Raw genomic sequence first — 24,620 nt, forward strand, 5'->3', positions numbered from 1 at the left:
ATATTACATTATTAATTTCAAGATGCTTTAAAAATATGCCTTTTGGTGCACTGCAGGTTTTAAGAGTATGTCACAATAACTCGAAATCTTGAGATTAACAGAAGAGCACTATAAATTTTAAAGGCTTGACAGACAGACAGGGATCATCTCTTATGTTCACTTTGGAACAGATCGTAACTGTCCTTCCCCCTCGACATACCCAAAATACATTATTTAAGCCTACTTTCTTCATGGTCATGTTATTTCACAGCAAAAGACTGAGGTCACAGTGATTTCTGAACTGATAGAAAACACCGTGGGGTTTCTTTACCTCGCAGCTAGTCTATTCAGCACTAACAATTCCAAGCACCAGAAGGAATTTCCCTGCCTAGGCTTATTTTGTTGGCACACCACAACACAAAAAAATCTCCTGGGGCCAGGTGAGGTGGCTCGTGCCTGTAATCCCAGCACTTTGGGAGGCCGAGGCGGGCAGATCACCTGAGGTCGGGAGTTCCAGACCAGCCTAATCAACATGGAGACACCCTGTCTCTACTAAAAATACAAAATTAGGCAGGGGTGGTGGCACATGCCTGTAATCCCAACTACCTGGGAGGCTGAGGCAGGAGAATCACTTGAACCCGGGAGGTAGAGGTTGTGGTGAACCGAGATCACACCATTGGACTCCAGCCTGGGCAACAAGAGCGAAACTGTCTCAAAATAAAATATCTCCTGACATTTTATATCTAATAAGAAAAGATCTATTTAACAATGTAGGAATATCTTTAATGCCAGGCAAACTTAACAGCTTTCTCAGTGGATTTCTCAGTAAACTGAAATATCAGATGCATTGTGAGTCAAGTCAGTTATAGAGAACCACTGCTTCAGAGAAATCACATCTGAGGAGGAAACACTGCAGATACACCTCCTAAAAGTTCATGTTTAAAACAGAAATTTTGATACAAACTTCACTTTAACTACAACTGTAATTGAAATTATTACGGTTATTCTCCACTCACTAGATACCACACTTGACACTCAAGTATTTGGTTGGCTGCCAACGTGCACCAGTGATAAAGCTTTCCTATGGCACAGCATTCACTTTCTTACTGAAAATGTCAAGAAAACCCCTACACACCTGCAACCATTAGGAAGCATTCTCCAGCGATCTAAAAAGTCGCTGAGTCGGCTAAGCGACTCTGTGTGGTGTACACTAAATCAAAGGGGAAAAGGTCTTTTTCTGGAGGAAAAAACACTGGATTAGCCATTTATTCATAGAAACAATTTTACCCACAATTCTTCTCCTTTCACTATATACCCTTCTATATTGGGTTGGTTATTTTACAACATACATGTATATTGTAACAGCTGTGGTTTTTTTTTTTTTTTTTTTTCCTTTTTTGAGAGGGAGTCTCATTCTGTCGCCCAGGCTGGAATGCAGTGGTGAGACCTCAGTTCACTGCACCCTCCGCCTCTTAAGCAATTCTCCTGCCCTGGCCTCCCAAGCCGCTGGGATCACAAGCATGTGCCACCACGCCCGACTAATTTATATATTTTTTGTAGAGACGGGGTTTCACCATGTTGGCCAGGCTGGTATCGAACTCCTGACATCAGGTGATCTGCCCTCCTTGGCCTCCCAAACTACTGAGATTACAGGTGTGAGCCACTGCGTTTGGCCTTATTATGTCTGGTTTTTGTTTTGTTTTTTTGAGACGGAGTCTTGCTCTGTTGCCCAGGCTGGAGTGCAGTGGTGTGATATTGACTCACTGCAATGTCTGCGTCCCGAGTTCAAGTGATTCTCCTGCCTCACCCTCCTCAGTAGCTGGGATTACAGGTGTGTGCCACCACGCCTGGCTAATTTTTGTGTTTTCAATAGCAACAGGATTTCATCATGTTGGTCAGGCTGGTCTCAAACTCTTGACTTCAGGTGATCCGCCCTCCCCAGCCTCCCAAAGTGCCGGGAGTGAAGGCGTGGGCGCCCGGCCTGGTTTTTAATTACTAAGAAAAACTTACTATAGTCCTTTTGGTATCACCTACGTTAGCAAAACGGCAGTCCCCCTCTGCTCCCGGAAGCCACCAGAAATGACTGCTGTTGTCTACAAAGCCTACAACTCTGATTTCATCTCGAGATGTGTCCTACTGGGTGACTGCAAATGTCATTCTTTAAAAGCTTGTATCTATGATAAGCTTGGGAAATATCAAAGGCGTAAGAGGCTCTTTTGACAAAAGAAAATACTGTTCCCTGAAATCCCAGCTACTCGGAAGGCTGAGGCAGGAGAATTGCTTGAACCCAGGAGGTGGAGGTTGCAGTGAGCCGGGATTGTGCCCCTACACTCTAGCCTCGGCAACAGAGTGAGACTCAAAAAAAAAAAAAAAAAAAGGAATATCCCCAACCTTCATGTCATGAAGGCCATGCAGTCTTTCAAGTCCCGAGGCTACTACATGAAGGAACAGTTTGCCTGGAGACATTTCTACTGGTACCTTATCAATGAGGGTATCCAGTATCTTCGTGATTATCTTCATCTGCCCCCGGAGATTGTGCCTGCCACCCTACACTGCAGCCGTCCAGGGACTGGCAGGCCTAGTCCTAAAGGTCTGGAGGGTGAGCGACCTGCAAGACTCACAAGAGGGGAAGCCGACAGAGATACATACAGAGGGAGTGCTGTGCCTCCTGGTGCCGACAAGAGACCCGAGGCTGGGGCTGGGTCAACAACCAAATTCCAGTTTATAGACGGATTTGGTCATGGATGCGGTCAGCCACCTCAGTAAAATTGGAGAGGATTATTTTGCATTGAATAAACTTACAGCCAAAAAGACTTAAAAAAGAAAAAAGAAAAAAAATTAAATGATGTCGCAAATGACCCCATTGCAATGATCATACAGGTTTTTTCCTTTGATAGTTTGTACTACTATAATAGCTTTTTCTTTTATTACATCATCTTAGTTTCCTAGAAAAACCACAACGTGGTCGTGATACATGTTTAATCCATTACTGGATTATTTGCTAATATTTTATTTAGCATTTTTGCATATATGTCCATAAGAAGTTAGCTTATACTTTTGCTTCCTTGTACTATTGATGTCTGGTGTGGTATTAAGCCTATACTAAATTCACAATGAGTTGGGGGAGAATTCCATTTGCTTCTTTTTCTGAAAGATTATATAGGCCGGGGCCGGGCACAGTGGCTCACACCTGTAATCCCAGCACTTTGGGAGGCCAAGGCCGGCGGATCACGAGGATAGGAGGTCGAGACCATCCTGGTTAACATGGTGAAACTCCATCTCTACTAAAAATACAAAAAATTAGCCTGGCGTGGTGGCGGGTGCCTGTAGTCCCAGCTTCTTGGGAGACTGAGGCAGCAGAATGACCTGAACCTGGGATATGGAGCTTGCAGTGAGCCCAGATCGCGCCACTGCACTCTAGCCTGGGCAACAGAGTGAGACTCCGTCTCAAAAAAAAAAAAAAAAAAAAAAATGTAGACTGGGCACTGTGGCTCATGCTTGTAATCCTAGCACTTTGGGAGGCCAAGGCAGGCAGATTACCTGAGGTCGGGAGTCCAAGAACACCCTGGCTAACATTGTGAAACCCCGTCTCTACTAAAAATACAAAAAAATTAGCTGGGTGGACCTGTAATCCCAGCTACTGTGGAGGCTGAGGCAGGAGAATGGCTTGAAGTTGGGAGGTGGAGTTTGCGGTGAGCAGAGATCACGCCACTGCACTCCAGTCTGGGCTACAGAGCGAGATTTCCTCTAAAAAATAAATAAATTATTTTTTTAAAATTATGTAGAAGATAGACTTTCTGTTCTCTTTAATGTTAGCTGGACTTAATCTATAAAATCATCTGGGCCAGGCTTTCTTTGGTTTTGTTTTTTGTGAGATTTTTGAAGGGATGGGATACAGATTTTAAAATAACCATTCAATTCCTGTAATGGTTCTAGATCTAGACAAACATTTCTTTTTTATGAAGTTGTATTTTTCTTTTGAGACGGAAGTTCTCTGTTGTCCAGGCTAGACTGCAGTCACCTGATCTCGGCTCACTGAAACCTCCGCCTCCCAGGTTCAAGTGATTCTCCAACCTCAGACTCACGAGTAGCTGGGATTACAGGCATGTGCCACCATGCTCAGCTAATTTTTGTAGTTTTAGTAGAATTGGGGTTTTACTATGTTCGCCAGGCTGGTCTCGAACTCCTGGCATCAGGTGATCCGCCAACCTCGGCCTCCCAAAGTGCTGGGATTATAGATATTAGCCACCGCACCTGGCCTGAGTTATATTTTTCTATAAAACTGCTTGGATATTTTCAAAAATCACTGGTATAACATGGTTTATGTAATGTCCTTATTTTTGTCTTAATAATTATTTATTTATTGAGATTGAGTCTCCGTGTGTTGCCCAGACTGGAGTGCAGTGGCCTGATCTTGGCTCACTGCAACCTCCACTTCCCGGGTTCAAGCAATTCTTGTGCCTCAGCCTCCCGAGTAGCTGGGATTACAGGCACCCGCCACCACACCCAGCTAATTTTTGTTTTGAGATGGAGTTTCACTCTTGTTGCCCAGGTTGGAGTAAAATGGTGCAATCTCGGCTCAGCACAACCTCCATCTCCCAGGTTCAAGATATTCTCCTGCCTCAGCCTTCTGAGTAGCTGGCATTACAGACATGCGCCACTACGCCAGGCTAATTTTATATTTTTAGTAGAGATGGGGTTTCTCCATGTTGGTCATGCTGGTCTCAAACTCCCGACCTCAGGTGATCCGCCGGCCTCAGCCTCCCGAAGTGCTAGGATTACAGGAGTGAACCACCACGCCTGGCCATTTTTGTATTTTTAGTAGAGACAGAGTTTCTACTAAACTCTGTCTTGAGGTCAGGAGTTTGAGACCAGCCTGTCCAAGATGGTGAAACCCTATCTGTATTAAAAATACAAAAATTAGCCAGGCCAGGTGGTGCATGCCTGTAATCCCAGCTACTAAGGAGGCTGAGGCAGGAGAATCGCTTGAACCCAGGAGGCAGAGGTTGCAGTGAGCTGAGATTGTGCTATTGCACTCCAGCCTGGGGGACAAGAGCAGAACTTCATCTCAAAAAAAGAAAAAAGGATGAAAAATTTGGAAAAATATGGAAGAAACCAAATGGATTTCTAGTTCCTAAGCAAATTGAAGACAGGCATAAAAGTGCATTAATAACCCTTTCTCTTTTTTTTTTTTTAATATGTTTTAAGACGGAGTCTCGCTCTGTTGCCCAGGCTGGCATGCAATGGCGGGATCTCAGCCTACCACAACCTCCCTCTCCCAGGTTCAAGTGATTCTCCTGCCTCAGCTACAGGAATAGCTGTGACTACAGGTGCGTGCCACCATGCCTGGCTAATTTTTGTATTTTTAGTAGAGACGGGGTTTCACTATGTTGGCCAGGCTGGTCTCCAACTCCTGATCTCGTGATCCGCTGGCCCCCACCTCCCAAAGTGCTGGGATGCGTGAGGCACCACGCCTGGCCATTACTTTTTCTTTTCTTTTCTCTCTTTTTCTTTTTCTTTTCCAGACGGAGTTTCGCTCTTGTTGCTCAGGCTGGAGTGCAAGGATGTGATCTTAGCTCCCTTCAGTCTCCAGCTCTGCAGGAGAGCAGGAATCTTCAGTGATCCACTGGCGGATCTGCAGCCATTGTGCGCGCGCCTGGTCTTCCCATGTCTTTTCTGCGCGCGCCTCTCCCTCCAGTACCTGTTGGGCGAGCGTCCTCCAGCCTCCCGCCATTGCCAGCAGGTGCTGAGATTGCGCCATTGCACTCCAGCCTGGGGAACAAGAGCAAAACTCCGCTTCCAAAAAAAAAGGATGAAAGTTTTGGAAAAATATGGAAGAAACTAAATAGATTTCTAGCTCAACTAAATTGTAATTATTCAGTGTCTATTAAAAACCCTTTTTCTCCTTTTTTTTTTTTTTTTTTTTTTTTTGAGAGGGAGACTTGCACTGTAGTCCAGGCTGGAGCGCAGTGGCCAGATCTCGGGTCACTGCAAGCTCCGCCTCCCGGGTTCACGCCATTCTCCTGCCTCAGCCTCCCAAGTAGCTGGGACTACAGGCGCCCGCCACCAGCCCGACTAATTTTTTGTAGTTTTAGTAGAGATGGGATTTCACCGTTTAAACCAGGCTGGTCTCCAACTCCTGACTTAGTGATCCGCCCGCCTCAGCCTTCCAAAGTGCCACCGTGCCCAGCTTTTTTTTTTTTTTTTTTTTTAAGGACAGAGTCTCGACCGGCCCGTGGCTCACGCATGTAATCCCAGCACTTTGGGAGGCCGAGGAAGGTGGATCAGGCGGCCAGGAGATTGAGACCATCCTGGCTAACACGGTGAAACCCCGTCTCTACTAAAAATACAAAAAATTAGTCGGGAGTGATGGCGGGCACCTGTAGTCCCAGCTACTCCAGAGGCTGAAGCAGGAGAATGGGGTGAACCCGGGAGGGGGAGCTTGCAGCGAGCTGAGATCGCGCCACTGCACTCCAGCCTGGGTGACAGAGGGGAGACTACGTACAAAAAAAAAAAAAAAGTCTGGCTATGTTGCGCAGCCTGTAGTGCAGTGGCGGGATCTCGGAGCACCACAACCCCTGCCTCCGGGGTTCAATGATTCTCCTGCCTCAGCCGCCCGAGTAGCTGGGACTACCGGCGTGTGCCACCATGCCTGACTAAATTTGTATTTTTAATAGAGACGGGATTTCACTATGTTGGCCAGGCTAGTCTCCAACTCCAGATCTCATGATCCGTCCGCCCCGACCGCCCAAAGTGCTAAGATTGCAGGCATAAGCCACGGTGCCTGGCCTCTTTTTTTCCTTTTTCTCTTTTTTATTTTGAGAAGGAGTGTTGCTCTTGTTGCCCAGGCTGGAGTGCAATGGTGCAATCTCAGCTGACTGCAATCTCCGCCTCAGCAGAGCAGAAATTTTCAGTGATCCACAGGCAGATCTGCAGCCGTTGTGAGCACCTGTTCTTCCCACAACCTTTGTGCGCCGGTCTCTCCTTCCAGTATCTATTGCGTGCCCCCACCAATGTCCACCTCCTGCCATTGCCAGCAGGCACCTCCCACGTGGTGTCTTGCCGCGCTAATCCGTTAAGGTCGCTCTATCACTCGCGCCGTTCTGTGCACGCGCACCCACTCCCTTAGGTTTAAAAGGCGCGTTGCCTGGCAACAGAAGAAACTGCTCGCTTAGCCTTCGGCCGAGTTGGCAGCTCGACGAGGACCTCAGAGCCCAGCTCTCGAGAGTTCAAGCGTTGGATGATTCCCCACTGCTCCCAGGAGCGGTTACCTGGGCACTCTGTGCCCCTTATTCCTGTCCCGGCCTGTGGCTGAGGACCTGCCAGTAGGGCTCAGTTGCCTGGAGCCCGTTCAACCCATCCCCCAGTTCACTTTGCTTGTGGGATCTCCCCGTTGCTCCTGTCCCTGGACGGAGTGGCAGGACATCCTACAAGTATCCAGACACTTGGCATCAGTGGTGTCAAGACAACTCCAAGAAGGTTTTCTGTGATTCTTCAAGCCCTGCGTTCCTTCCTGGTGATCCTGCCTTCAATTTGATTGTACAGGTACCACAGCAAGCCAGTGCTGTGTGCTCCAAATTCCAGGGCGTCCTGCAGCTCAGCCCCTGCACTGAGCACAAGGAATCTCTGTGGAGCCCAGGGGCAGGGAGTCACCCCTTTGGGGCCCACAACACCCGGCTGTCCCCAGACTTGTGTCCAGGGAAGATCGTGTTGAGGGGACCTTAAGGAGAGCGGGGCAGGGATGCCTAAGCAGGACAAGGACCCCAGAGTCCAAGAGAATCCTGATGATCAGAGAAGGGTCCCCGTGGTCACCGGGGATGTACGGTCTGCATTTCGGCCCCTGCGGGACAATGGAGGCCTCTCTCCCTTTGTGCCCAGGCCTGGGCCACTGCAGAGAGACCTCCATGCCCAGAGGTCAGAAGTCAGATATAAGCAGACATCCCAGACCTCCTGGACGAGCTCGTGCACCAAACGCAATGCCATCTCGAGCTCCTACAGCTCCACGGGAGGCTTCCCGTGGCAAAAGCGGAGGAGGATGGGGGGGCCAGCCTCATCCCACTGTCAGCTGACCCTCAGTTCCTCAAAGACAGTGAGTGAGGCCAGGCCTCAGGCTGTCCCTTCGGGTCACACCCAGTGTGAAAAGGCAGCGGATACAACACCAGGGCAGACACTCACTCCCAGGACTGGCTCCCCCAGATCCCAGACCTCTAGGCCCCGTAGACGCAAGTTTCCCCTGCTGCCACGCAGGCGAGGGGAGCCTCTGATGCTGCCACCTCCCTTAGAGCTGGGGTTCCGGGTCACTGCTGAAGACCTGGACCTGGAGAAGGAGGCGGCATTCCAGTGCATCAACAGTGTACTGCGGGGTGAGGCCAAGGCCATCTGGGACTGCAGACCCTCACGGCCTTCCCATGCTTTGTCCTCACTTGCAACAGGGACTTGTGGTCTCCCTGCTGTTTCTAAAGCACCCAGGATGGATGCACAGCAGGACTCCTGGGGCCCAGTGGCTCCCCTAGCATCTGTTGCAGAGGCTCCCTCTACAGCTCCTGTGTCTAGGAAGAAGCACAGACCACCAGGCCCCCTGTTCTCCTTCTCAGATCCCCTTCCTGCCACTTCTTCCCACTCCCAGGACCCAGCCCAGGTCACCTCGCTGATTCCTGCCCCCTTGCCAGCTGCAAGCATGGATGGGGGCATGAGAAGAGCAAGGCCTGGCACTTCTGCTCCTGCAGCTGCTGCAGCGGCCCCTCCCCCCTCCACTTTGACCCCCACGTCGAGGTCCCTACTGAGTGGAGTGGATGGAGGCCCTTCACATTTCCGGGCCTCAACCACAGCTGCAGCAGGTGCCCAGAGGTCAGAAGTCAGATATAACCAGAGATCCCAGACCTCCTGCATGAGCTCGTGTCCCAAACGAAATGCCATCTCGAGCTCCTACAGCTCCACGGGAGGCTTCCCGTGGCTAAAGCGGAGGAGGAGAGGGGGGCCAGCCTCATCCCACTGCCAGCTGACCCTCAGTTCCTCAAAGACAGTGAGTGAGGCCAGGCCTCAGGCTGTCCCTTCGGGTCACACCCAGTGTGAAAAGGCAGCAGATACAGTACCAGGGCAGACACTCGCCCCCAGGAATGGCTCCCCCAGATCCCAGGCCTCTAGGCCCCGTAGACGCAAGTTTCCCCTGCTGCCACGCAGGCGAGGGGAGCCTCTGATGCTGCCACCTCCCTTAGAGCTGGGGTTCCGGGTCACTGCTGAAGACCTGGACCTGGAGAAGGAGGCGGCATTCCAGTGCATCAACAGTGTACTGCGGGGTGAGGCCAAGGCCATCTGGGACTGCAGACCCTCACGGCCTTCCCATGCTTTGTCTTCACTTGCAACAGGGACTTCTGGTCTCCCTGCTGTTTCTAAAGCACCCAATATGGATGCACAGCCGGAGAGACACAAGTCCCAAGACTCCTGGGGCCCAGTGCGCCCCTAGCATCTGCTGCAGAGGCTCCCTCTACAGCTTCTGTGTCTGGGAAGAAGCACAGACCACCAGGTCCCCTGTTCTCCTTCTCAGATCCCCTTCCTGCCACCTGTTCCCACTCCCAGGACTCAGCCCAGGTCACCTCGCTGATTCCTGCCCCCTCTCCAGCTGCAAGCATGGAGGGCAGCATGAGAAGCCCAAGGCCTGGCACTTCTGGAGCCAGTTCCAGCCCTGCAGCCACACCCACGGGCTTTGGGAGCAGAGAGGCAGCCCCAGCTCTGAGTTCCCTCAGAAGAAAACAGGTAAAGAGAAAGGCCCCGATCACCACCCATGGCAATGGGGCATGAGGGGGCCTGAACACCAGGGGGCCCCCCAGGCTGAGCACATCCATGGTGACTGCAGGACCTGGCACAGGGAGCAGGTCTGTTGCTCACATCCTGGGGAACCATTTAAGCAGACACCCCCAGTTGCAAGTCGAGGACCCAGTGCCACTGCAAACAAGGCAGGCTGCACATGCAAGTCTGGGCCGGCCTCTGACCCTAGCAACCCCACTTCCCATGTGGGCACAGCAAAGAGGAACCTGGCCTCTAAGGCTCCCTCGTGAGCTGTCAGGGGTTCTGCTGGACACACGTCCAAAGGACCTGTCATCCAAAGGACAGCTCATCCTTCTCCACATCGGGCTTTTGAGCCCGTCATAAATTCCTTGCCTAGAGTGAAGTCCAGGAGAGTTTTCTCTAGGTTTCCTTCCAATATTTTTGTAGTTTTGTATCTTAACATTCACATTTAAGTCTTGGATCTATCTCGAGGTGATTTTTGTATATGCTGAGAGATAAGGGTCCGGCTTCATTCTTCTGCATGTGGCTCTCCAACCCTCCCAGCACCATTCATTGAAGAGGGTGTCCTTTCCCCAGTGTGTGTTTCTGTCGGCTCTGTCAAAGATCAACTGGCTGTAAATATGTGGCTGTTTTTCTGGGTTCTCTCATCTGTCCCGTTGATCTAAGTGTCTAGCTTTATGTTAGGATTATACTGTTTTGGTAACTACACACTTGTCAAACATTTTGTAGTTGTAATTTGCAGTGAAATGGGATGCCTCTAGTTTTGCTGTTTTGACTGAGGATGACTTTGGGTCCTTGAGCTCTTTTTTGATTCTTTTTTATGAATTTCAGGACTTTCCAATTCTGTGAGTGGTGACATTGGTATTTTGGTAGGGGTTGTATTGAATCTCTAGACTGCTTGGGGCAGTGTGGTCATTTTAATGCTATGAATTCCTACCATGAGCATGAAATGATTGTCCATTTCTTTCTCTCCTCTTAAACATTTTCTCAGTGTTTTGTAGTTTTCCTTGTAGAAATCTTTCGCCTCCTTGGTAAAATTTCTTCTGTGGCATACATTTTTCCATTTTGTTGCTATTGTAAATGGGATTGCCTTCTTAATTCTTTCCCAACCAGACCATTATTGGTGTGTAGAAATGCTGCTGATTGTTGTTGTTGTTGTTGATTCTGTATCCTGCAAATCACTGTATTAATTTATTTATCAAATCTAGGAGTTTTCTGGTGGATGTTTCTAGATCCAAGATCACATCTTCATCAGACAAGGATAATTTGATGTCCTGTTTTCCAGTGTGGATGCCTTTTACTGTTTTCTCTTGCCTGATTGTGTGATGTAGAATAGGAGTGGTGAGAACCGGCATCCTCATCTTGTTCCTGTTTACAGAGGAAATGCTTTCAACTTTTCCCTACTACCTTCTGTAGTAGGTTAGCTACGGCTTTGTCGTATGCAGTTTTTATTATTTTCAGGTATGTTGTTTTGTTTGTTTTTGTTTTTTGAGACAGAGTCTCGCTCTTGCCGCCCAGGTTGGAGTGCAATGGTGCGATCTTAGATTATGGCTACCTCCACCTCCTGGGTTCAAGCGATTCTCCTGCCTCAGCCTCCCGAGTAGCTGGGATTACAAGCACCTGCCACCACACCCGGCTAATTTTTGTACTTTTAGTAGAGATGGGGTTTCATGTTGGCCAGGCTGGTCTCGATCTCCTGACCTCAGGTGATCCACCTGCCTCAGCCTCCAAAACTGCTGGGATTACAGGCATGAGGCACTGCGCCCAGCCCAGCCATTTTCAGGTATGTTTCTTCTATACCTAGTTGGTTTGCTCCTTTTTTCAAGACATGGTCTCACTCTGTCTTTTGTGGTGGAATACAGTGGCACCATCAGAGCTGGAGCTTTGAACTCCTGGGCTTAAGCTACTTCAGCCTTCTGAGTAGCTTAGACTATGGGTGAATGTCACCAGAGCAGGCTAGTTTTTATTTTTTTGTAGAGATCTATGTTCCTCAGCTCGGCCTTGAACTGTTGACCTCAACTGATCCTCTCAGCTCAGCCTCCCAAAAGCACTGGGTTGACAAGGATGAGCCACCGCCTGGCCCAGAGTCACATTTTAACATCACATCCTCACTGCTGGGCTCAAGTTTTGGCAGTGACTGAAAACCCTCAAGGAGAGTTTCTGGTCAGGCCCTGCCCAGTCTGTGCATAGGAGGGGAATGGAAAAGTGGCCTGTGGATGGTTCTTCTGGACAACTGACCAGACAAGCACTGAGATGCCGTTTCCTGGAATACAGGGCTGTGTGATGTCCAGCCCAGCTGCCAGGTCCAGGGCCCTCGGCACCATCTAGTTTGGGAGCTTATGCAGAGGTGGCCTCGGTTGCCCAAAGCAGCTGGTCTCCCTTCCAATCTAGTCCCATTTGACAGATGCAACTGGGCCCCGTCTTCCAGGAAAGCATTTCAGTGTGTGCTGTCTTTGTCCCCGCACTGGCTGGCCTCTCTGTACCGTGAGAACTTGGGTTATGCAAGGCTCTGCCAGTCAGCTGAGCATCACGAAGCAGCTCTCTTCTGTTCCAGTGAGGCCGACCAGGCTCCAGCACCCCTGCCCCGGGTCTGACCGTTCTCCCCTCACCTGGAAGTGACCCCCAACCCGATCCTGCTCCCTGTCTTCTGGCAGCTGCTCTGGGGAAGGGCATTTTGGCCTCAAGGGCTGAGCGTGTCATTTTCTGTTTTCTGTTTATCTTTCCAGAGCTGTTTGGGACAGCCCATGTGTCAGTCCATGTACTGCTTTGGAAGGCAATCGGGGCTTTCTTTCAGGGGTGGGTATAAAAGTTCTTGTGGCTGGGCGCAGTGGCTCACCCCTGTAATCTCAGCACTTTGGGAGGCTGAGGCAGGCAGATCACAAGATCAGGAGATGGAGACTATCCTGGCTAACAAGGTGAAACCCCGTCTCTACTAAAAATACAAAAAAATTAGCTGGGCATGGTGGTGGGCACCTGTAGTCTCAGCTACTCCAGAGGCTGAGGCAGGAGAATGGCATGAACCCAGAGGCGGAGCTTGCAGTGAACCGAGATCGCAACACTGAGCTACAGCTTGGGTGACAGAGTGAGACTCCATCTCAAAAAAAAAAAAAAAAAAAAAAAAAAAGGAAGAAAAAAGTTCTTGTGACATTTGTGTATGAAATCAGCCTTTGCTACATGGATAGGACCAGCACGCTTCCGCGGCACGACTCTGCAATCTTACAACATTTTTTTTTTAAATTTTGTATTTTATTTATTTATTCCTTTTGAGACAGAGTCTCACTCTGTCGCCCAGGCTGAAGTGCAGTGGCAAGATCTTGGCTCACTGCAACCTCCAGCTCTTGGGTTCAAGTAATTCTCCTATCTCAGCCTCCTGAGTAGCTGGGACTACAGGCACACATCACAACTCCTGGCTAATTTTTGTATTTTTGGTAGAGATCGGGTTTCGCCATATTGGTGAGGGTAGTCTCGAACTCCTGACCTCAGGTGATGGACCTGTCTTAGCCTCCCAAAGTGCTAGGATTACAGGTGTACATTTATTTATTTATTTGCGACAGAATATTGCTCTGTATTAATTAATCTATTTATTTGAGATGAAGTCTTGCTCCATCGCCCAGGCTAGAGTGCAGTGGTGCAATCTCGGCTCACTGCAACCTCTGCCTTCCAGATTCCAGCAATTCTCCTGCCTGTGTTCTAGGTAGCTGGGACTACAGGTGCCTGCCACCATGCCTCGCTAATTTTTGTATTTTTAGTATAGACGATGTTTCACTGTCTTGGCTAGACTGGTCTCAGACTCCTGACCTCATGAACCACCTGCCTTGGCCTCCCAGAGTGTTGGGATTACAGGCCTAAGGCACCGTGCCTCGGCCACATTTATTTATTTAATTTTTTAGAGACAGGGTCTTGCTCTGTTGCCTAGGCTGGAGTGCAGTGGCGCCATCTCAGCTTACTGCAGCCTCCGCCTCCAAGGTTGAAGTGATTCTCATGCCCCAGCCTCCTGAGTAATTGGGAATACAGGTACGCACCACCACGCAGGGATAATTTTTTCTGTTTTTTTGTAGAGACACGGTTTCACCATATTGGCCAGGCTCGTCTCAAACTCCTGACCTTAGGTGATCTGCCTGCTTCGTCCTCTCAAAATACTGGGATTACAGGAGTAAGCCACCATGCCCGGCCTCTCACTACATTTAAATGATGCAGTGACTCATGTCTGTAATCCTAGCACTTCGGGAGGCCAAGGCAGGTGGATCACCTGAGGTCAGGAGTTCGACATGAGTCTGGCCAATATGGGGAAATCCCATCTCTAGTAAAACTAGCTCTGTGGCTGAGCTGGGTACGTTGCCTCACACCTGTAATCCCAACCCTTTGAGAGGCCAAGGCGGGAGGATTGCTTGAGGCTGGGAATTTTGAGAATAGCCTGGACAACATAGCCAGACCCCATGTCTACAAAATAATAATGATTAAAAAAAAAACAGGTGCAATGGCACACAGCTCTAGTCCAAGCTACTTGGCAGGCTGAGGCAGGAGGGTCCCTTGAGTCCTGGGATTGGAGGCTGCATTGAGCTATGATGGCACCACTGCACTCCAGCTTCGGTGACAAAATGAGGCGCTGTCTCTAAAAGAAAAACAAAATTGGCCTGTGAGTGTGGGTTTGATTTCCAAACAGGACCCAGAAGGCAGGGGACAGAGAGTGTGGTCACCCTTAGGTGCTGAACACTCAGAAACGGGCCAGCGGCAGCCCTCGCCTCGCCTGCAGACACCAGATTGGGCAGAACAGCACGTGGCACTCACAGCTCTTGCAGCGAGGGCAGAACCCAGTGTGGACCCTTCTGCCTCTGGGAGGGGCTGCTGAGGCCTGTGGAGAGGCCAGGCTGGAGGCTCGTCCCCTTGTCCAGCCCTTGGTGTGGTCTCTGCCAGGTCCCCAGCCCACCAGTGCAGGGCGCCCCTGAGCCTGCTGCTGCCATGGGCCTGTCTCTACCCAGGACGTCCCCACACCCTCGCAGTGTCAGGGAAATGGTCATGGTGGCGGTGACACTCCCCAGGCAGGACTGTTGAGAGAAGCTGAGAAGGGTCACACTGCAGGCAGGGGCCCGTGTGACAAGCCCCTCTCACCCCGAGAGAGCTGACCAGGCAGCTCATGAGCAGAGCCACGTCCCCGAAGTTCGAGAAAGATTCTGGCTGGGCTCAGCCACCTCACTGGCCCCGGGCAGCCTTTGTCGTGTGAGCCTTGCTCTCCTGGGGAGGCTGAGGCTGATGGCTGATGTGGGCATTGCCGAGGGTAACCTGTGGCCCAGTGGATGTGGCCGGGTCTACTCAACCTGCACTCACCCAAGTAGGACCCAGGCTGCACGCCCATCTCCAGCCCAGGGCAGCTCCCCTGTAAGCTGGGCGAACTACTGAGGCCAAGGCGGGAGGCGGCTGACAACACCCACGGCCCATGCGGAGGTGGTGGAAAGGCTGGACTCAGCAGCAACACCAAGCAGAAACCACCCGAGACTGAGGGGCTTGTGCCAGAGCGGTGGCCACAGGTAAGAACCCGGGACCAGGCTGTGTGTGGTGGGAGTCCTCCCTGTCCCAGGGCTCAGCACAGCAAAGACAGACCAGCTGCATCATCCTGGCAGCCATCTGTCCCTGTCCCACCTGCAGAGTCAGAACAGCCTCTCCCCAGTGGGGATCGTCTCTCCCTGCCCCAACCAGACTGCCCCCACTCCGTGGAGTTATGGCTGCGGCTCCAGTGTCCTAACGCTGCCCAGCTGGCACTGCCTGTGCTCACCCACACCCCCCAGGCCGGCCTTCCCTGCAGCCTGGGCTTAGCCACCTTGGCCTGATTGAGCACTGAGGCCTCCTGGGCACCCAGCCCCATCATGCACCTGCTGCTTCCAGCCCCACCCCACCGGCTCAGGGGTTCTTCCCAGCGGCGCTGATCATGAAATCAACATGCACGCAAGTCGTCTCAGGGGACTTTTTAATGAAAGTGTCCGCAGTTCTTTCCCCCACGGTGGTGCATAGGTGGCTGAGCTCAGATTGCAGCTGCTAAGACACCAGCCACTTACTGAGAGAAAGCCAGGCTGCTTCAAACCCAGGGCCTGAAGCAAAAAAGCATCACTTCTGGTCAGGGAGTCTTGCAAGCCATGCCTTGTGGGAGGTCACACTGGCATCTAGGCCTTTGCCTGCATTGCAGAAGGAGAGCCGGGTCCCCTCCTGGAGAACGCTGCGTTCCCCAGCCCCTCACCAGCTTTGCCACCACACAGGCTTTCGAGGCAGGAGGCCGGTAAGACACAGCTCTAGACCCAAAGCAACCATCAGCTCTGGGGCCCTGCGGGAGAGGAGCACTTTTAGAACATGGAAAATTGTGGTCATCCCATCATTAGACAGCACACATCCTACATAAATAAAGTCATATGGGGAAGGAGGTTGGGGAGGGAACAAAAAATTGGCACAGACATTGATAGATTGGCTTCCAGTCTCAAGGCGACAGATGCACATCATGAGACCAGAGGAGACAGAGACAAAGGCTGGATTTGGCTTTTCTAAGCAACATGTGTTCCTGCGCAGGGCTGGATGGTCGCTGAGACAGAGATGGAAGCCAGGACAGGGGAGCCCACAGGGCCCAGATAGGTACAGAGGGCAGAGGTTCCTGTTCTGTCCTCACCACCCACGAGAGTGACACTGCTTGTAAACGGTGGCCGTGCTCACCTAGCAAGAAAAAAGCAAAACAAAATCCATACCACACACAGATGCAAACAGAAAGCCGTCCAGAAGCAGAGAGAAGTGTCAGGTGCACGGCCCTGCTGTCAGTCTCCCTGATGAGCTGTGGGCTCAGCAGGAGCTGCCCATTGACACACAGGGGAAACCCACTGCTTCCACCTTGGGAGCGGTCGCCAGACAGAGCCACACTGGGGGCTGGTGTCATCCAGGGACCCCACACACTCTCTTGAATTCGATCCTGCTTCCCTCTGGGCAGCTGCGTCCTTTCCAGGACCGTCTGGAAACTCGGCTCTGCTCTCCCTTCTCTCCTCCCTCTGCCCCAAAGCCCTCTTTCTAAAAAAGTGATGCAGTGTTCATGGGGTTATTTCTTGAAAATACTTGGCGGCCTCCACGCTTCCGTTTTCTTTGAGCCAGGTGGTCAGGAGGGTTTACAAAGAATGCCTGGGCTCCCCCGCAGGTGCCGGCAGAGGGGGTAGCGATTGGTCCTGTGCCTCCACCTGCTCTGGGAGGGAATCTTCCATCTCTAGGACTGGCCCCTTCCTAACCCTCCATGTATCCTGTTCTCCAGACTTCAGAACCCCACTCCTAAGAGCAGTGGGGCCAGGCGCTTAGAGGAAGAGCAAATGCTGCCAGGACACGGATTATCCACAGAATACATTCTAGCATCGTATTAGGTATCTGAATCTGTTAGGAAAAAAAATTAGAAACTACGTATAAAACTTAAAAATATTCAAGTATCAAAAGGTTATTTAGGATTAAAGTTTTAAAACAAGTCATCAGCAAGCTGCTACCACCAAGTGGAGACTTTTACAAAAGTTGAGCGAGTCTGCTGAGCTGAGGGGACAGAAATGAAGTCACCTGTGCTGGGGCAGGGGCAGGGACACCTGGGGCAGGGAGTGTGTGGGCAGAGAGAAACCAGAGAAGTCCAGGTCTGTGGAAGCCAAACAGGAGAGCGTGCGCCGGAAGGGCGGTCAGGATCCGGGCACAAGGTCGCTGTTCCTGGAGAACGAACCCTAAAGTGCATAGCCTGAGACTCCCTCCTTGGGGGTCCTGTCCCCCAACATTTCACAGGCCTCCTGGAGCTGCCTTCTAAGGAGGACAAACATGGCAACAAAAGACCCATTTCTGCACAACAATCCTTCTGGAAAGAAAAGAAAAAGCCAAGAATGGAGTCAAAACGCTACCCAGTGCTGACTAAGCCTCTCAAACCCTGTTCTAAATGGAGTGTGGTTTCTAAGTCAGGGAAATGGAAGAGGCCCTACCCACACAGGGACAGGGCCATGGCCCCACAGGCTGAAGCAGCAGCGTTTATTCAAGATACAACAGTGAGGGAATCTGGTCACATTCCCTTCTCCCCACAGAGAGTGCATCTTGACAAGTGATCCAGTAGAAACCTTTTAAACTCTATAAGTTAAGTTCATAAAAACCACTGTTTTCACCCTGTCTCCCAGGGCCAGGCCTGGACTCTCAGATGCACTGGCTTGGGGCGCCCTCGGGTGGCCACAGGGAAAAAAACCACAGTCTGAGGCCAGTCTGGGGCTTCCAGACCTAGGCGGGATTTGCCCAGTCCACCTGTCCTTTGCCTTTGGGTCGCTGTTTCTTGGCAGATGGCCCGACACTTGGTGGCCCAAGGACACCTCAGGAAGGTTCCCACTCTACGGATGGCCTGATTAGCCAGAGGTTTCCAGGCCGTCTGTTCGCCTCCTGGAGATGAACTGGGGCTCTTAGACTTCAGTGGAGAACAGGATGCTCTGTCTCTTGCTGTCCGGGGCAGGGATGGCCTCCAGCTGCAGGAAGTACAGCAGCACCTGGACCTGCCCGGGCAGAGTGGGGAAGAGGAGAGCGGCTCAGAGGGGGGCTCACAGCAGCTGGTGGGGAGGTCTTTGGGGCGTAAGCCTCCAAGTCCACCTCAGGTGCTGGAAACCCCTGCTGGTGTCATGAACCCCTTACAGTGAGACGGGGGTGGGGTGGGGTCCTGACAAAGCATGACTTGGTAGGGTGGTGTTTATTTTAGAGATGCACAGGGCCTTGCTCTATCCCCCAGGCTGGAGTGCAGTGGCTCCATCATGGATCTCTGCAGCCTCTAACTCCTGGGCTCAAGCGATCCTCCTGTGTCGGCCTCCCAGGTAGCTAGGACTACAGGTGTGTGCCACAATGCCTGGCTAAGTTTTCTTTTAATTTTTTCTAGAGATGGGGTTTGCTATATTGCCCAGACTGTTCTCAAACACTTGGGATCAGTTATCCTGCCTCAGGCTCCTAAAGTGCTGGGATTACAGGCATGAGCCACCACACCCGAACACTTGAGGTGGTTTTAAGCCCCCAGCAAGGTGCACCAGCAGGACCAGGAGGTGGCCTGGGCCCCCCCGCCATCACTCCCATCCATGCAGACCTAGGCAAGTCCCTCTCTCTGAATCTCGGCCACACCACATACAATGCAAGTAGGAAGATGGGCAGGACTGGGGGGTGGGACAGGCAGAGGCCACCTCTGTCAGGCTGGGTGGGCTGGAACCTGTTCTTCCCATACCTGGGACATGACCTCCAAGGACCAGCTGTCGGTCATGGTGATGGGCTGGCTGGGGTTGGCAGGGAGCTTGCTCTCCTTCTCGGAGGGCCGGAGCAATGTGGGGCCAAAGACCGTGGCGAGGTTGTGCAGGGACATCTTATTGACTGCCTCCTTCTCTGCCACCCTGTAGAGGACCAAAGCAGAGGTGCTGTTTCACCACCACCACTAGCAGAGAGGCGGAGGGGCTGTGCCACGCTGGAGTCCTCAGGAAGGGAGTGACCTCGACCCTGGCTGTGCTGCAAGCTGACTCCAGCCCTGGTACTGCTGGGTCTCGGCGGCCCAGGAAAAAGGGCCAGCTCCGGGCTGGTGGGGAGGTCTCCTCCTTGATGTCACTGGGAGGGAAGAGGGGGGTCCAAGTACACTGCTGGCCATGGCCAAAGCTCTGAGCTCTTTAAGGCCACAGTCCAAAGCGAGGAGGGTGGCAAAGATGAGAGGCTGGGGCAGGGGTGGCAGTGGCACTAGTCCCCAAAGGCAGTGAGTGACTGCAGTCAGGGGAAAAGGTCCTCGGTGCTGGAGGTCCGGTGGGAGCAGAGGGGCACCCCATGGCCTGGGGACCTGCAGCCATGGGCAGTCACAGGAGAGCTGGGCTACCTTTTCAGGTGGTCCAGAAGGAAAAGGAAGGTGAGCAGGTTGGCCTCCGGCAGGGACAGCAGCAGGTTGAGCATGCAGCTCTCCTTTGCAACCGGGTCTGAAAGAGCTGGAGAAGGCGGTGGGTCACTCCGCAGGGTCACACTGAGACAGAGACCTCTCCTGAGGTGGTTACGTGGAGTGCCTGGGTCTTGTGTCCCTGCACAGCCCAGGCTCTTCATCATCCTCAGTCCCACAGCTCTGGCCCCCAGTGAGGAACCTGAGAGGGGCGCTGGTGTGCGGTATGAGCCACCTGAACACCTTTTCTCTACCTCACAGGGGTCAGCAGCACCCAGCAAACGGCAGCAGGAGGAGCCGTGAAAGCCGCTCATGGGCAGAGCTGCCCTTGGGCATCTCCCGCCACCACCCCCTCCCCAGGGGAGCCCAACGCAGGGGAGGCTCGGCGTGGAATGAAACGGGAGTGAGGGACACAAGGAGGTGGGAAGTGGGAAGTGGGAAGTGGGAAGTGGGAAGTGGGAAGTGGGAAGTGGGAGGGCCCCAGCCCCACCAAGTACGCAGAGACCCCCTCATTGTCCTGGACACCACAGGGCCACCTGCAGCCTGGGTGTGCATGGGCCCCGCGGGCAGAGCTGCCCTAAGGGTGACGTGGAGGTTACAGGTGCTGCACGTGCCAGCGCCCACTCTAGCCATCAGCCTGCAGGTTGACTAAGGGTCAGGCCAGGTTTGAACCCATGCTTGACTGGGCCAGGACCCATGGCCAGAGCACCTGGGCGCTCCTTCAGTCCTGTTCTGCAGGAAGGAGGACAGCAGACTTTAGGACCCCACAGCACGGCAGTGCTGACCATTTCACCCTCTTGGTCCCCTTGAGGAATAGGGACGGGGAGCCCTCTGGGGATGGGCGAGGTCTTCCAGGACAGGCTTGATTTTGGTCCTGTTTTCTGAGGTTGGGTTAAAACACCGACCATGGCAGAGGGGGCACAGCTCGGGTTCCCACACATCACTTTTCACAGCCTCCAAGGGCAGCAGTGCATGTGGAGGAGACGTTTCCCATGAGGCCAAGGCCTTCAGTGCTCACCGATGCCCTCGGCGAAGTTGGGGTAGAACTCGTCGGTGAAGAGGGGCTCGGGCAGCTCACGGAAGTACAGCTTCAGCGTCCCTGCGATGGCGTTCACGTCCATCTCGCTCATCATCACCGACACGTCCTTGTTATCTGGAAAGAGCATGGAAATGCAGCGGCCTCCTTCAGGATCCCAAGTGAGTCTCCCACCATCCCTGCCTTGGCTAAAGCACCGTCCCTGCCACGCTGACCACTGTGCGGGTCCCTCCCCGGCTTTAAGCAGCTCATCTGACCCCTCCCAAGAGCTGTGCGTAGTTCTGTGTCTGCAGAGTTGATGGGGCTGCATGGGCATTCCCATTCCTCTCCCCTGCTTGGCCTGATGTCACGGCCAGGAGGAGGCCAGCATGGCAGGACACGGTGCCTGTGTGGGAATCGGGTGACTCTGCCCTGTACCTAGCAACCACCCCTGCACCAGTGTCTTCTGATGGCAGGAAGGCTGTGGGAAAATCTGATTGGTTTCAGTGTTTGAACCGGTGTCTTCCTTTGGACCCAATTGGTCACTGGTGCTTACGTCCTCACCACAGGCCAGGTCTATTCTGGGCCCCCAGAGGGAGCTGAAACTACCACAGGCCCTCCCAGGGGTGCTGGGCATTCTAGGGGTCCTGGTCAGGGTCAGTGGTGTGTGCACCAAAGAAGGGTCTGCAGGCACAAAATCCTGTTGCTTTGAAGATGCTGGGAAGGACCCTCTGGGGTCTCGATGCCCTCCCCTGGCATTTGTGGCAGTTCCAGGTCCTTCATAGCCTGTGAGGGTTGGTGAGATAGAGGCGGAGATGACACAGCCCTGGCCTGAGTTGGGTCCCATCGGTGCCCTCTGTCTGCCGCATCCTCACACAGGGCAGTGGACAGACTGTACTGAGTCCTGGGTGTCCACCCCCAAGGCAGGAAGGCCAAGGCCCTGCAGAAGCCCCTGGTTCACCCCAGCAAGCGGCATGTGTAGCAAAGATGGTTTGAATACTGGCTTCTGTAGAAGCTTTTTCTACAACTCTTGTTTTCTCTTTTTTAAAAATAATAAAACAGTAAATGAAAAAAAGACACAGCGAAGGATATGACATGCCCAGGCCATGGAGTGCTCTGAGATCTCATCGCCAACACCACCACCCACACCTCCATCCCGTCCTGCGCAGGCCGACACTCACTGACGTCGAAGGCTGCCTTCAGTGCCTGGATGTCCGTGGCCACTCCGGACACGCGGTAGATGCCCACCTCCTCCATGCCTCGGCGCTCGATCTCCTCCACGCACTGGCGTACGATGTAGGGCACCTTGGACCTCTCTCTCCTATGGAAGGAGGAAATGTTCTCAATGTCCTGACAGCCCTGCTTGGGCCACAACACAGGAAACCTGTCCCCTATCTATACACATGGAGGTGGAGTGAGGACAGTGACGAAGATGCCCAGGTCTGGGACTGCACACACAGCCTTCTGCATGCCTGCCCTCCCTCTGCAAGCCCTGTCCTCATTGCATGTACTTTCTCAGGACCTTTCTAAGAGGCTGAAGCAGCCAGACCCTCTGCAAATCACACATGATCTTTGTGGGAAGGTCAGGAGTCCTAAGTAAAGTCAGCACAGAAAGGGCATCTGATAGATTCCAGGCCTGGGGTTAGCAGCCTGTGCCCCCAGCTGGGGGATCAGACCCGGTGTTGGTCCTGCCACCCGCGTGCTGTGTGAGAGGAGAATCCCTGACCCCTGCCCTGGGCTTGGACCTTAACACATCTGACAAATGAAGGGTTGCCTCAGCACCAGCAGCTCCTGTGCTGCTAAGTGCTTTTCTCCTCTGAATCTTAGCGATGAACAATTCCAATACCGCCACACAGGACACTAGAGTAAGAATACTTCAAAGTGAGCGCCGTGCTGAGGCCTTTAGTTCTGTTTTGCAACTGGATTTGGGAGCACATCAAAGCTGCTTCTCAAGCCACCCTCATTAGCAGTGGTTATTTGGGGGAGCTGCTGCTGGAGTCCTCGCTGCTCATGCCCAGAGCCCTCCCAGAGTGCTATGCAAGTGGCTGCCGTGCAGTTGGGGGTGGGGAGTGGTGTTTAGACACAGAAAGGAGTCCGGGGTGTGACTGATGGAGGCCCCAGCCCACATGACCAGCAAGTTCAGGGGCCCAGCTGGATTCCATCCTGGGGAAGCAAATGAATTCTCAGAGGAAGTGGTCTGTGTCTGCAAGAACTGCTCTCAAACCAAACAGGTTTCTCTTGGCAACTGACTCGTGACAAAGGGGCAGGGGTTATGGCCATTCAACAGGAACCTGGGACTGTGACAAATTCCAAGCGAGGGCAGAAAACCGTGCACTTGGGCAGTTCCTGGAGCCAGCCCTACTGCTTCCAAGCAAGGCGGCAAGGACATTCCTGAGCTGGTGTTGAGTAAACACAGGAGGTAGCTGAACACACCAAGTGTTCCCTGGGGCCCGACCTCACTGTGCAGCGGCCACGCAGAGAGAGGAGAGACCCACACATGCTCTTCTCTGCAGAAACAGCTGAAGGGACAGGCACCCTCAGTGCATGAGCCCAAGCCCCTCCCCACTCACTTGGTGACCACAGCAATCTTGACTCCGAAGACCCCTGTCTGTTTTCGGGATGGCATCCTCTTCAAGCTGAACTCCCTGCTGTTGAACTTGATCGAGAGCTTTACTTCAATCTATAGAGGGGAGAAAGGGCACAGTCCTCTGATCTGTCTGGTCCTCAAAGCCCAAGGTCCCAAGGGCCCCTGGGAGTCTCATCAAATATTTCTACCCCCAAGGCATGCAGCGGTCTCAGCATGAGGTAGGGCTGCCCCTCAGGGAATCCCCTAGTCTACTTCAGCAACAGCCGGGATTGTTGAAGATGGTGTAAAAGACTGGCTTCTGCAGAACCACCTCCTAAAATCCCCGCTGCTTCTCTTGCTTGCTTGCTTGCTTTTTTTAGATATAGGATCTTGCTATGTTGCCCAAGCTGTACTCGAACCCCTGGGTTCCAGTAATTCTCCTGCCTCAGACTCCAGAGTAGCTGAGACCATAGGTGCACTGTGCCCAGCTCTCTCTTTCTTAGTAACAATTAAAAATTAAGTGAGAAAGACTAACAATAATATAAGAAAAAGCCAATAATCGCAAATATTAACGTTTTGCCATATATGCCCAGACCTTTTTGGGTGTGTCATTGCTTTTAAGGTGTAAACCTTTCTGGGGTACCTAAAGACAAATCGGGGGTCTCCATTTCTACAGGCAGCCCCCAGGTCCCCGAGTGGAGGCCCCACCTGTCCTGGTGGTGCCATGAGACCTTTGTTTGAGGAGGGATGCTCAGGACCTGGCTGGCAACTGCATCCCAGTCAGTGAATGACGATTCCCGGGCACCGCGATTCTGCTCTTCGGGGAACCTCCCTCCTCCAACCAGGCTCCGTGTCAGACGCTGGCTCAGGCTCAGCCACCTCTGACCGATTTGAAATGAACAGAGGCCACCCTACCCTTCTGGGGGAAGTGGGTGCCAGAAGAGTCCCACGGATACGTACCCCATTCATGGCGATGACGGTGCGCTGCCAGTCTCTGTCCTGCAGGGCCTGTGGGTCCAGCTGAAAGCAAGGAGTCATGATTGGCAGAGGCCCTGGCGTCTGTTCAGAGGCTGCACGGGGCAGCAGCCCACACCCGCCACTTCTCCAGTCCTTAGTCAGAGGCAGAGCCTGACTGTGGCCAGCATCTCCACCCAGAGGCCAAAAGAGGTAGAATAAGGAGGGGACTGCCAGACACCCCTGGAACCCAGGGCCCCACTGCTCCCAGAGCCCTGCTGCCTGGGGCTCCCACTCCCTCCTCCCTCTGCCCCTCCCAGTTGGGAGCTGATGCACAGGCTGGCAGACTCTCTCCAACCGGCTCCCATCACCACGGGTGCTATGTGGAGCTCAGTGAAGGGCGAGCT

General features: G+C 52.7%; 2 protein-coding genes across 3 annotated transcripts in view; one reads left to right on the top strand and one right to left on the bottom strand.

The window, feature by feature from the left end:
• The first annotated feature begins 7,138 nt into the window (after positions 1 to 7,138).
• On the top strand, positions 7,139 to 9,543 carry LOC102142823 (putative POM121-like protein 1). The gene has a single exon (XM_065522433.1). It carries the CDS (start codon positions 7,721 to 7,723, stop codon positions 9,440 to 9,442), a length of 1,722 nt encoding a protein of 573 aa, XP_065378505.1. The 5' UTR covers positions 7,139 to 7,720; the 3' UTR covers positions 9,443 to 9,543.
• A 6,167-nt stretch (positions 9,544 to 15,710) lies between these two features.
• The window catches only part of BCR (BCR activator of RhoGEF and GTPase), a 135,529-nt gene continuing 126,619 nt past the window's right edge, over positions 15,711 to 24,620 (bottom strand). For both annotated transcript variants that reach the window (XM_045364424.3, XM_065522432.2), the window contains exons 17-23: positions 24,220 to 24,279; positions 23,264 to 23,373; positions 21,875 to 22,014; positions 20,697 to 20,831; positions 19,625 to 19,730; positions 18,995 to 19,157; positions 15,711 to 18,284 (exon numbers count right to left, since the gene is read on the bottom strand). In XM_045364424.3, the coding sequence (XP_045220359.1) occupies positions 18,195 to 18,284; positions 18,995 to 19,157; positions 19,625 to 19,730; positions 20,697 to 20,831; positions 21,875 to 22,014; positions 23,264 to 23,373; positions 24,220 to 24,279 (804 nt within the window). In that variant the 3' untranslated portion in view covers positions 15,711 to 18,194. The remainder of the gene's footprint in view (positions 18,285 to 18,994; positions 19,158 to 19,624; positions 19,731 to 20,696; positions 20,832 to 21,874; positions 22,015 to 23,263; positions 23,374 to 24,219; positions 24,280 to 24,620) is intronic.

The sequence above is a fragment of the Macaca fascicularis genome, chromosome 10, assembly GCF_037993035.2.
Source record: "Macaca fascicularis isolate 582-1 chromosome 10, T2T-MFA8v1.1".
Taxonomy (NCBI): Eukaryota; Metazoa; Chordata; class Mammalia; order Primates; family Cercopithecidae; genus Macaca; species Macaca fascicularis.

Coding starts and splice junctions, on each gene's coding strand:
- LOC102142823 (XM_065522433.1), top strand. CDS start 7,721: ATGCCTAAGCAGGACAAGGACCCCAGAGTCCAAGAGAATCCTGATGAT.